The sequence below is a fragment of the Erpetoichthys calabaricus genome, chromosome 18, assembly GCF_900747795.2.
Source record: "Erpetoichthys calabaricus chromosome 18, fErpCal1.3, whole genome shotgun sequence".
Classification (NCBI taxonomy): domain Eukaryota; kingdom Metazoa; phylum Chordata; class Cladistia; order Polypteriformes; family Polypteridae; genus Erpetoichthys; species Erpetoichthys calabaricus.
Window position 1 is genome coordinate 57,698,694 of NC_041411.2, and position 13,268 is coordinate 57,711,961.

At 37.8% G+C, this 13,268-nt stretch overlaps 1 protein-coding gene across 4 annotated transcripts; it reads left to right on the plus strand.

The window, feature by feature from the left end:
* Window positions 1-1,337: 1,337 nt before the first annotated feature.
* Window positions 1,338-9,084, plus strand: cnbpb (CCHC-type zinc finger, nucleic acid binding protein b). 4 transcript variants are annotated; one of them, XM_028824066.2, is made up of 5 exons: window positions 1,338-1,479; window positions 3,107-3,259; window positions 3,473-3,556; window positions 5,134-5,332; window positions 8,078-9,084. In XM_028824066.2, exons 2-5 carry the CDS (start codon window positions 3,130-3,132, stop codon window positions 8,193-8,195), a joined length of 531 nt encoding a protein of 176 aa, XP_028679899.1. In that variant the 5' UTR covers window positions 1,338-1,479; window positions 3,107-3,129; the 3' UTR covers window positions 8,196-9,084. The 4 variants fall into 4 exon arrangements, with proteins under 4 accessions (XP_028679899.1, XP_028679902.1, XP_028679901.1 ...); XM_028824069.2 differs by having other exon boundaries at window positions 3,473-3,535; XM_028824068.2 differs by having other exon boundaries at window positions 1,383-1,461.
* Window positions 9,085-13,268: the final 4,184 nt, after the last annotated feature.

The window sequence follows — 13,268 nt, forward strand, 5'->3', positions numbered from 1 at the left end:
CACACACCAAGCACATACTAGGGACAATTTAGGATCGCCAGTGCACCTAACCTGCATGTCTTTGGACTGTGTGAGGAAACCCATGCAGACACGGGGTGAACATGCAAACTCCACGCAGGGAGTACCTGGGAAGCGAGCCCGGGTATCCTAACTGCGAGGCAGCAGCACTACCACTGCGCCACTTTAATATTTATTCCTTTTTTAATTGTAGTAGCTTCCTGATTGGTACTTTAACAGCATGAAGTGCCATATTTATATTTAATAATAATAATAATAATAATACATTTTATTTATATAGCACCTTTCCCATGCTCAAGGTCTTACAGAATATAATAAAGAACGGCAGAGTATACAGTATATAGCATTGTACAAACCAGATGAATAAATAAAGAAGATTAAGACAGTGAATTCTGATTTGTATATATTTTTAGCAATTATTTTAACTTGTGAAGTTCAACAACCATTTGTTTTGGCACTTTTATTGCTATACTTTATAGTGATATTTGAACATGTCCTTGTGGGATTTCTCTTTCCTATATCTTGGTGAAAACGTCAATAAAAGCATGCTTAGTACTACTACAAGTATTTAAAAAATTTATTACATATCTATTTGAATCTAATTTTCTTTAAAAAAATGCAGAATTTCAAATAATTAAGATTTTCAGATACAAATATGTTGGCATGAGTGTGCCCTGCCACAGATTTGTATGGGGTTGCTTTCTGACTTGTGCCAGGTGTTGCTGGGAGAGGCTCTGGCTCCTCCAACTCTGGAGTGGATAAAGCAGGAATAGATAAACGTGTTTTATTGTATTACTGTGTATTTTATGTCTTGCCCTTTCCATTGTTACAAGATTTATAATAACACGTGTGCTGTAATTGCATATTATATATTAATATTGACAGTAACGCCAACATCTGAAATACAATCCAAGAGAATTTTTAATATTCTTATCCAGGAAAGGGAATACAGTTACAGAGTCAAGATTTTCTTTCTCTGTAAAAGACAGTTTTCACGACAGATTGAAATAACTGGCATATAAAAAATAGAGGTATGCCTATTTACTAGTGGATAAAATGCAATGGACTATTCATTTGACCTTCAGAATCCGGTGCAGGGTTGCGGGGCCAGAAAATGCTACTATATTTTAGTTCGATTTAATAGCAAAAAATATTTGTTTTCAAGGTTTACGATTAACACTCCGATGACTGTGTCACCGATCCGTGTCATCTGCTCTGTTACCGTTTGTGAACAGATCCGTTCCAGATCCCTACCCACCAGTCCGTGGAGAACTGCACATTTCGGTTTGGGGTAGAGAAACTAGAAAGACGTGCGCAATGAGCGAAGGGGGAGGGGCGCCGAAAGGGAGGGGGCCGTGCGCAAACCTCGTGTGGCGCAGCAGAGAGAGAGAGAGAGCGCGCGAGCGAGCGCGAGAGGAGGAGGGGAACCGAAAATAAACAGCGGTGAGTCACGTAGCGAAGGTGAGTGTAGAAAACCTGCGAAAATCTCGTCTTCGTCGCGGTGTGTGGGGTTATCTTTTCCGTAAACCAGGTTGGCGCATAACTTAAACCCCATTGGAGTGGAAAATAGAAGAGACCTAGTTCGAGTTATTTGTACTGAAAAGGTAAACAAGCGAGAATTGTGACGGCGCACTTTGGCCTGCTTCGTTAGGCCTGCGCGGGAAACCCGTTCTTCGCGTAGCATCGTAGCCTCTTCGAACACATGGGTCTGGAAAGGACGTTTCCCAAAAAGTTACCTGCATTTACATGAAGGAAAACTGAAGGTTTGCGGAATGTCAGTGTGGGTTAGAGCGAGGGTACGTAGCGGGTGTTGTGGTGTCGTGCCGTGCCGTTCGAGTCCCACTGGCTTCTTCAGCTTTCCCGCCGAGCATGTAGGCCCGAAACACGCAGAGCTATTTTGACGCTCATCATTAACGATGATTTCGGGGTTTCATGAGGCTTGTGTTTCATGAATACGTTCGTGGCGGCCGACCACGTGTACTCGCTAGTCAATACCTATTAATAGGCTGGTGGTCTTAGAAGCCGCTGACGGCTTATTTCCCAAGTAATGCTGCGGCCTGGGCCACTTTGTTGGGGCAGCCTAAATCGATATCATCCACATAAATTATGTCATTTTAATATCGTATTTCCTCAGTAGTTTTCGAATCATGGTGTAATTTATATTTGATATGAACTTTATTAGTTTTTACGTGTTCGCGTGTCAGTTTGCGGCCTATCTTTTAATGGGTAGCTGTGAAGCCTGCTCGATTGGAAACTTTCGTTTTTCCTATGACGCTTGACATGTGCGAGACCCGCCTTCCGCTGGGATAATAAAATAGTCTTAGACTTGAATCCAAGGTTTAAAATCTTTTTTTTATTTTTTTACTTAACATGAGTCATTATTAACATGTAAATCTAAATATCCAGGAGTTGCCTGCCTGCATTATATTCTAAGCTGTCATGGAAACGTGGCCCTGAATTATTGCTGCATAGTTCAATTTAGGGTTAGAATGACTTGTAGTGTATATTGCACAGCGTTCAGTGAAACCTTCATGTTGGAGATAGGTGTGGTTCATTGTTTAATGTTTAAATGTCATACTGTCCACCGAAAGGCGAAATTGCGCTAGTCTTTCGTGTTTTTTTTTATTTGAGCTTGTTCGTGAAATCAGTTAACTGCAGTTAATCAAGCATTAAAATGTAATAATTGCATCTGCGCTTTCATAAATGTAATTTTTTGTGTATGTGTACTTATTTTTATTAGAGTAAAAGTGATTGTGTTAATTTATTTGCAGCCTTTTTAGTGATTGTGTTAATTTATTTGCAACCTTTTTAATTGGAATGCTGCAGAAATCTTGGATAATGTAAATGTAACCTGTTTAATGTCGAGGGTGATATGTGATATAAGGTAGGCTAGTTTTTGATTAAAATGTGTTTCTAAATTACAGGGTAATGGAAAGCCTTTTATAATGAATTGAATACTAACAAAGTATGTCAAATTGCTATCAAGTATTACCCGTTTTTGTGTCAATAAATGTAGACAAGAACTAGGAATCGCTGAAGCATTGAAAGCTTTTATTTAATGTGTACTGTTAATGTGACTTTTATTTAGGTTTTTAAACAAAACCGTTGGAAATGAGCAACAACGAATGTTTTAAATGTGGACGCACTGGACACTGGGCTCGCGAGTGTCCTAGTGGAGGAGGAAGCAGTCGCGGTCGTGGAGGAAGGAGTCGCAATCGCGGAGGCTATGTGGCAGGCAGAGGTAAGAATGCTATATTATTAGCTTTCAGAATTTTAACCCAGTGTCACTTATTTCCACATTCTCATGTCAATTAAGTGGCGTTGTGTTTTTTTTTTTTTTTTTCCTGTTTTGACCTAAAACTGCTTCAATGTTCATTTAAAAGCCATCCTATCAATCACAGCAAGTTTTTTTTTTTTTTTTAATAGTTATCTTGCTTTCTCTGTCTTCTGTTAGAAATTTGTTATCGCTGTGGGGAAGCAGGTCATGTTGCCAAGGACTGTGAGCTTCATGAGGACGGTGGGTACATGCAATTTGAAGGTGAACGTTTTGAACTTTTACCTGAAGTTAAATAGAAGAACAGTACACTGTTTTGAGCATAGTTTAATTACTTTCACGATAAAAATCTGTTCAGTTTATTTACCAAACTATACCATATCATTATTTAACCCAGTTTCAGCTGATGGTATTCCCAGTAAGCACGTTTTTAGAGTATATCCTATCATGGTACCTGGTTTGATTTGTATTTGTTTATTTTTAGTTACAGCTGCACTTTGAAACTTTTAAAATCAATATTTTTCCTTTTTTTATTTAAACACATTAATGGTTCTCAGGTGTTTAAAGCCTAAAATATATATTTTAAATGCATCCTGTGTGGTGTATGGTGCTAGGGAACTAGCACTAGACACTAATAAATGGTAACAGATATGTTAACACAATTAGCGTGCATTTTAAGTTGACTGTTAAAGGAATAGTTTCCCCCCAAAAAATTTTCTTGTCTGGTGTATTATGTAGTGATGGCTGGGGGGAAAAAAATTCATAGAGCAGAGAGAGTTTGATGGAATCTGTGAATACCAACACTATAGCAACAAATATTAACATTTCACACTGAGAGAAAAGCCAAGCAAAATGACACCTTTTATTGGCTAACTAAAGAATCTTGCCTGAAGAAGGGGCCTGAGTTGCCTCGAAAGCTTGCATATTGTAATCTTTTTAGTTAGCCAATAAAAGGTGTCATTTTGCTTGGCTTTTCTCAACATTCATAATGGTTAACACGGTACAACACCCTAGTACTACACTGAGAGAAGAAAACATAACTTGTTTAGTTTTGTGTACTTGTATCATGCAAAACACATTTCTAAAGTATTGTTAAACATTCCTGGAAAAATTGGTGCAAAACATCAACAGGAACCATGTTCACATGGGATTGTGTTTTTTAAATTGCAGACAGGATTCTTGACCAGTGAAAGCAGTCAGTGACTTTTGGAACAATGGGAGGACACCTTCAGTTCAAATGCTCGGTACCTTCTGAGCAAATTTTCTGTCTGTCCTTCACAAATTGTTTTGGAATAACTGGCCTGTTGATTGTTATACAAGTTAATATGAGACCTTCCACCCCAACCATTTTTTTACGTTGTTCGCTGCTGTACAGTGATTGGTCACCATAGATGCCCATTCTGTTAAACATTGCTATCTCCGTTCTCTATGAAAAAGATGATTACATTTCTTTTTTTCCAGCCATCACTATAAAGCAAATTATTTTTGGGTGCAATATTCTTTGAAGTAAGCATGACTATAAAACTGAAGCGTCAGACCTGTTGCTTGAACTTTTATTTATTACTAGATATCACCCAAATATGATTTTATTGGAATAACCCAAAACCAATTGTATTTTCAATCATCTTGTAATACTTAACCAGGAAATAAACTTTTACTATTTTTTTTTTTTTATAATTGAAAAATGTTCTCCAGCCGTTCATACTACCAGTACTGTGCCAGTAATCTTTTCAGCTAAGTGGTAGATAATGTTTGTAAATTATAGTGATTTCTAACAGTACACAATGTTTCACTGTTTTGTTTCTTTTGTGTAATGCTTAGAATTTTTGTCATTTGAGTAGCCTGCTACAATTGTGGCAAAGGTGGTCATATTGCCAAGGATTGCAAAGAGCCCAAGAGAGAGAGGGAGCAACTGTGCTACAACTGTGGCAAACCTGGACATCTGGCTCGTGACTGCGATCATGCCGATGAGCAGAAGTGCTACTCTTGTGGGGAGTTTGGGCATATCCAAAAAGACTGCACTAAAGTGAAGTGCTACAGGTACTTGGATTTGTAGTTCTTGTCAAGCCTTTCATGCAACAGATGTAAAAAAAATTGCCTCACTTTTTTTTTTTTTGTTTTTTGTAGCTTATTCTGAGTTTTAATATTGTAGTGTTTTAATAAATATTTTAGGTGGCTTGGCAGGGTCAGTTTAAGTACTCAAATTCAAATGCAGGCCCTTTATTGTTAAATTTCCAGTTCTGAATGGCACTGTAAATTGTGACAACTGGGGAGACTTCATTGGTGTGGTTTTTTTTTTTGTTTTGTTTTTTTTAAATCCTAGTCTAGACTGCAGCCACTGCCAAGGAAATTTCTGTCAAAGAAGGTACTTTATGCAGTTCACTGGCAAAAGTAATTCTGGATCTACTGCTGTTTAGTCTGCTACTAAATATAAACAGAAGCATAATTTACAAAGTAATGAGCATTCATTCACTATCCAGTAAATACATGAAAATTAATCATTCAATAATACAATTTACCATGCCAGAAATACAAGATTGTCGCTGTTGATTTAAGTGCTTGAGTCAAATTGGCACTTTTTTTGAGGAGAACATGGTGCCAGGTAATGAATTGATTTCTGTTGGCCAGTGAAGGTGGTCCAAAAAAAGATTTTTTTGACCTTTGGTATGTAAAATATTGTGTAGCTTTAAAGATCACAAGTTACATTTAAAAGAACAAAAAAGCAAAATTTCAAATATAAATCTTTAGTGTGGTATGTGATTTTAGGTTTGGGTAGATTACTTTTATATAGGCAGGACAAAGCCAGAGTAGATGAACATAAGAAATCTGACAGATGGAAGATTATTCAGGAGTATAACAGGAGCAAGTACGAAAAGCAGGCATTAGGGAAGATGAAAAGATTAAATGGTTAGTCAATCAATTTAGTCCTGAGGATATGTAAGATTTGTCTGCAGATAAATTTGGCGACTTTCTTCTGTGATAAAATATAAATGGAGAAGTCAGTGTGAGTAATTTTATGCTTACAAAGTGTTCAAAATAAGCTTTATCAAATTTTTGTTTTAAACAGTTCAAACGTCCTCACTGAAGTGATCTGCAAGCTCTCATTGTTCTAGGTTTCAAACCATTTACATAGGTAAAACAAGAGTAAATAGATTTTTTGAAATGCCAGGAGGCTAGTTTTTTTTTCCCCCATAGGTAATAGGTACAGCTCTATTGTAATATGTTTGTGACATTTGTAAGTATAGCAGACCGTGCCTATCAGGTGCAGTGTCTCTGCCTTGTGAAGGGAGCTGCTGAAACAATTTCATTTTAAATTTAGCTTAGTAGTATCTGTAATAATGTTTTTCAAAAGAATACTTATGTGTGACACTTTGTCCTGTTTTCTTTGTTGTTCAAATCTTCCTTGTTAATTTTGATAAAAGTATGATGTAGTGTTTCTTGGTGAAAAGAGAATTGGGACCTTCTCAACATCCACACAACCAAGGAACACATTATTGACTGTTTCTGCACCAAAGTATCTCCATGTCCGGCTGCTTTATACCAACAGCAGTCACTGGGACTGCCAAATCAGAAGTGTTTCATTTTCTTTACCTACTCTGGTGTGTGTGTTCAGACCATAGCGCGCGTGTGTGTATATGTATATATATGTGTGTGTGTGTGTATAATATATACATTTTAAATTTTTTTTTTAAGAGCTTCTGTAAAAAGCCAAATTTCTTCCCAGGGACAAATTAAGTTCTATCTATCCTTGTTGGTGTTTAAAGCTGAATATGTGCCTATTGCATATGTTCGAGGACAGCTGAAACTAACAGTCATGCTAAGCTAGCATAATCAAGCCCCTCTTGGGTTCTAGGAAAGGTCATAGCTATATTTGGACTGATCATTTTGCCTAACAGCCTTATTTTGTGTATTTTGAAAGCTTAGTGGGAAATCTACTTCAGGTAGCCTGATTGATATTCAGCATGTTGAATAAGTATGAACTGATTAATGCAACTCTAGTTTAGTCATCAGTGGGGAGAAAGCAGTCGTCTGTTAGCATGTAACAGGAGTAACTTTATATGTAGCTCAATGGAACACTTCAATGGCTCCTTTGTAGATTAAACAATTAGTACACTTTACTGGTTTCTACGCAGAATATTTTGATAAGACACTGCTGCTTATTTATATTTTACATACAAGTAAATTGTGTAGTATTAAAGGTCTTAATTTTGTATAGCACCTTTAAAAGAAATTATTCCACTTGGTGAATCTTTTAATTAAAAAAAAAAGTTAACTTTACCAAATTTGGATTTTTACATATTTCATTACAACTAAACTTGGATTTTGATTGAATTTTCTTTTTGGATGAAGATAGTTTCATGAGCGCCCCATTCAGAGTCTGGTGAAAGTTCCCTGGTTCTTAGTTTGAAACTGATGCTGTTCGCACCTTTTCCCACTGTTTTGCTTGTTTAACTTGTCAGGTAAGATTTTAGATTTAATGAGGTGCTGGATCAGGATGTCCATCTAGAAATATTTTGTGTGATCCAGAATTATCGTAGCGTCTTTATAAAGGTTTTTGAAGTACATTATTAAGTCATTGTTGCAGCTTTGAAGTATTCCAATTACAGTCATCATGAATGTTACTTAGCCTTTTTTTTAGCTTTGACGCTGCCTTCTGTTTTGAAATAAATACTGGTGGTGAAGGAAACTTAATTTTATATTGTTGCTGTTAATTGGAATCCTTAATAAAATTTTAGTAGCCTTTTGTTTTTGTCTGTAACTGATAAGCAGCTCTTTATCTTTTAGGTGTGGAGAAACTGGACATGTTGCTATCAACTGCAGCAAAACAAGTGAAGTGAACTGCTACCGTTGTGGAGAGTCTGGACACCTGGCAAGAGAATGCACCATCGAGGCTACAGCTTAATCCTTTTCCTTTGTCGCCCCTCCTTTTTCTGATTGATGGTTGTATTATTTTCTCTGAATCCTCTTCACTGGCCCAAGGTTGGCAGATAGAGGCTAGTCCCAGGCCAGTGAGCTTTACTTGACATGTAAAAGGAGGAAAGGGGTGGAAAAAATCGACTTTCTGCATTTAATACAAAAAAAAATGTTTATGTTTAGTTTGGTAGAGGTGTAATGTATAATGCTTTGTTAAAGAACCCCCTTTCCATGCCACTGGTGTATAGGGATTAATGAATGGGAAGAGATGTGCAGATTTAACCCTCTTGGGTTCTTGGAAGTAATCCTGAGTGAGAGGAAACAAATACTATTGGAAGTAAGACTTCCTCAGAATTAATTTTTACTCAAGAAAAAGAAGCTGGCCTAGGAATGTTTAACCTGTGAAGTGTTTCACAACATAAGTTATATCCGTATCAGGCCCTATCGGCAGTATACAGCTTAAGTGGGAGTTAACTGAAAATTTAAGTTATATGAAGAACCTCTAACTGTGGGAAGAAAATATCGGGAGTAGTTTGTTTTGTAAATGCCAGCTGCTTACGGCAACAGTGCTGAGGTTGAAGATAGAAATTAGGCCAAGGTTTCGGTCACAATTTTTCAAAGTAGATTAGTGTAAACCCAGAGCAGAAGACAAACTTCAAGAACAAGAAAAAGCAAGAGTCTGAAGTTATGAGTAAGAAGAATGTTTTCACAGAAATCAAAATGTTATTTTTGTACAATATTATCACTTAGACTACTGTAAAAAATATCATTTGCTTGTACTCAGTTTTTAAGTCGGAAGGTAAATGCAACTGAAGTCCTAGAAAATAGAAGTGTAATTTTAAACTATCAATAAAGCTGGAGGAGGAAGGGGAGAAAGACTTGAGCTTTTTTATTTGTTTCTACTGACTTAGATTTTAAATTTTTGGTGTGGAATCTGGTGCCTGTACTATAGTGCCTTAGGAATTGTCCTCGCACTGTTATTGTGTTTTTACATTCATCCACCTGAAAGTACCAATACCCTACAGTGGATCTTTCTTATTGATTTGGAAAAGGACTTTCCCTTTTAACTATGAAACCGTTATAAAGACTAGAAGGTAGAAATCACAAAACTTTGATAATGGTGTCACATTCTTTATCCTTGGTTTTTTTTTTTTTTTTTTTTTTTTTTTTGGTATGGTGCAGGTAGCTTTGATAAAGCATGTAATTTAACTAACCTTCCCTTCAAAGTAAACTGTGGGCTGTGTAAATAGTTGAGGGTGCTTAAATGCCAGGGTATTGATTTATATCTGAAAATGTTTCTCCCTTGAGATACTAGTCAATCCTCAAATTATTTTATAAATATCTTTGAGGAATAACACCATCACAACCCTTGAAATAAACTAATCGGTGAGTGCTAAAAGTTGAATCTCAACACTTAAGTGGAAGTAGTATCTCTGTGTAACCCTAATGTAGGGGTTTGTGTGTGTGCTGAGATCCCGTGCCTATTAATATTTTGTGTTAGGCTTGCTATATTTAGTTGCCGTTTTTCATTCATAAACTGTATAGCATTTAATTTTTTGTCGGTAAATCAGGTGTGTCTGAATGTTGCATCTCCAACGTTGGCTTTTGCCTTTTTTCCCCCTCCCTTCCACAAAGAGGCTCTAGCTTCCTTGGCAGCCAAGATCAAGTCAACATTAGCATGTTTCCATATCATACATAATGAATGTCATGTTTATGCAAGGTCTGATCCATTATTTCTAATAGTGATGGTTTTTTTTTTTATTATAAATTTGGACTAATGTGAAATCTACAAATGTCCAACAAACATGGCCCAAGTTTTATCATGGGCACTTACCAATAACTAAAAACCTTCCCATCTGTTTCCAGTACCATAACTGTCCCAAGTCAGTGTCAAATACTAAACAGTAATCCCATCTGTGAACAAAACCATGTTTCCTCCCAACTGTAACTTTAGGGAGAATAGAAGTTCCAGTTCAAGGCAGAAACTTTGTGAAACTTGCACGTAACGTTAGGTTTGAAAACCACATTTGAAGTAGAATTTTCAGCAATAAAATCCAAAATAAATTAGTTGACAGTTTTTCTAATGGACCATTGTTAGTATGTGCTTTATTTTACAGTATGCAGATTTTTATGCATTAAATGAATTAAACTCTTTTTAAAATTAAAGATTTGTATTGGTAACTGGTTGACGGTTAAAATAGAAAAATGCTGGTTTTATATTTCAGCCAGTTGCTAAAAGGCAATTTGCTCGGTTTCTAGTACGGATAGTGCAACATTCTGAAGCTGTGGTTTAAGTGGTGGACTTTATGGTGTGAAATGTCCAAGCTCTTCTCAAATTTCTCCCCAAGTTCTCTGACCACTTTTCCAGGTGCCTAGCACGAAATAGACACAATCAAAGAGATTTGATGTGGTGTGCTCCAGGTCTGGCAATTACAGTAAATCCATCCATTACAACCCGCTGTATCCTAATGCAGGGTCACGGGGGTCTGCTTGAGCCAATCCCAAGCAACACAGTAAATAACAAGCGTGAAACTTCAGAGACCTAATACACTGCACTGTGAGATGTATTTTGTCATGGTAATAGTCACCCATGACAGAAAAAATGTACAACAGTTGATTCATTTTAAGAACCTTTCTCATGCTTCCATCCATTTTCTAACCTTTAGATCCCTGTTCAGGGTTTTGGATTGCTGGAGCCTTTTCTGACAGTTATAAAACTATATGGTGGTGATTGGTATTTTTTACTTCCAGGTGCTGTGCAACAGCTGTTTTATAGAAGATCAGTATTTCTCACCTTTTTTTTTTGATTAACTAGTCTTAATTTAAAATTGGGATTGTTCTGGCTTGTTACTGATAGCAGTTACTAGAAATCTGATAACTGGATTTGAAATGTACAGACAAACCCAAGTGCCACCTTGTGACTGCACTTCAGATGGGCTGAGAACTTGGGAGTCGTGCAGATGACCCGAAGGCCGTCTTATGTCTTACAGCACCTGAAACAGGGACTAGAAATTAAAAGCAGGTGTATTGAATACTCTGTAAACAGGTACTTGCAATGCAATTGTGAATGCGCAAGCAGCTACACCTGATCACATGAGCGGCAGCATGCTGGTGCGAGAGTAAATGCAAAGCAAAAAGATTTCAGAACTGGTCAGATGTTCGATTGCTGTCATGTAATATGTATGAACTGCCTGCTCTTTTAGGACACCTTGGAGTGTACGAGTACAGTGACATTTTATGCTTTATGGTGGGCTGGCTTAAACGTGATATACCTAACACTGTTATAATGTTGGATTTCGTCTTCCTGCAGTGTGGGGGAAAATACATGATAATGCGAATGGGAACACATTACAGTTAAAACTACAGTTTGAAATTCAGACATTGAAATTGTCCATGTTTTTTGCCTAAGGAGAAAAATATCCTTAATGAAGTAGTATTATTTACCCTTCTGCAAATGGGGAATCGGCAATGGAAATTATTCATTCTGTCACCCAACGCTTTAGTGATGACTTGCTCCAACCCTGAGGTTTTAATATCTGGTGACTTCAATTACTGTGACTTGTATTGAAATGTTACCAGTGCCTTTAAGTGAAATCTACTCGCTCCTTTAGGCAAATCTGACCACAATCTGATTCATCTTACTCCTAGCTACAAGCCTGTTATTAGACGGCATCTTGCTACCACCAGAATAGTTCAGTCTGACCATAAAGCTTCAAAAAGTGCCACAGCTGTGGAAAACATCCTGCATTGTTCCTATTCCAAAGAAGTTAAGGCAGGAGCTGTATGTCACTGAAGTACAGGCATCAGCTGATGCATATTTACAGAAACCAAACCAGATTTCATTAAACATATTTGGGTCTGGTGTTTTGGCTGCTCCTTCAATGATGCTTTGGGTATTGCATGGCAGCAAAAACAAGAAGTTGTGATCTGTCTCTTCATTGCTGCAGTTATTGATAAGATATGCTACTTTTGCCAGAAGGGTAAGATGGGACGGCGAGCACAAATAGATTGTTGAATTGTCACTTTTTGCTTGTATGTTCAAAGGTGGAAACATCCAACAACAGTTAAAAACGGAATGGGCTGATCTGTAGCAAAAAGGCAGACAACCTTGGGAAGGCATATTCCTCAACTTCATTTTTTTTTATCAATTTTGGACAAGTCTGGTTACAGCCACAATGCAATGTCCAAGGTGATCACTATGCCTTCTTCAAATTCAACCTATGTGCAAATGTGATAACTGCAGTGTGCACTGCCTAAGAGTATAACAGCTGTTGCACAAGTATGTGACCATTATGGTATAGCAGGTCTGCAGCTCAGTAAAAGCGGCTGTTTTAATAAAATGAATAATTGGCCGACTCATTCTCCATGGGTGTGCATCCTCGCACAGCTGGGGGGAGTGAGTGGAGTAATTGGAATGAGGGGCACCAGCACGTGAGGGTGTGGTCTGTCTCAGTTGCTTCATCTGCTTCCTGCAGTGTGGGACTGAGACACTGTGCCAATGGACACCTATAAGAACATGCCGGCACGACAAAGAGGATGGAGCTTAAAATGAGAAGACAGGCAGGATGGGAATGGAGTGGTGCCTGGCCAGCACTCAGGAGGGAATTCAGGGATCACTCCTGTTGAACGATGTGGGAGCAGGAGTGATTGTCATGCTTGGGAGTGTCCTCTCGCCGGGTGAAGCCAGCAATTAACAGCAGTGGGAGGACGGCATGCTTTCGCTGCATGGAGCCTGGAAAGGCAGCGGTGAGTACTGAGTAGGGTCTGGTGGCTCCCCATGAAACAGCACAGATTGGGTAGCGGGTACGCAGGCTAGGATTGAAGGGTGTCTGCACCTGTTGTTGAGGTCTCTCTGTGCTGCACGGTCAAAGTAGGATAAGCAGGAGAGAAGTCAGTTTTTAAAGGGAGGCACTGGGGATTGTACATTTTAAAAGAGATAGATCCCTGCCAGTGTTTTAACCTCATTTTAACGGATTTATACATTAAATATTAACCTTCACTTCTTTTATGGATTTTTTATTTCTTGAACGCTTTTGATGCAGTTTTGTTTTTGAATTGTTTT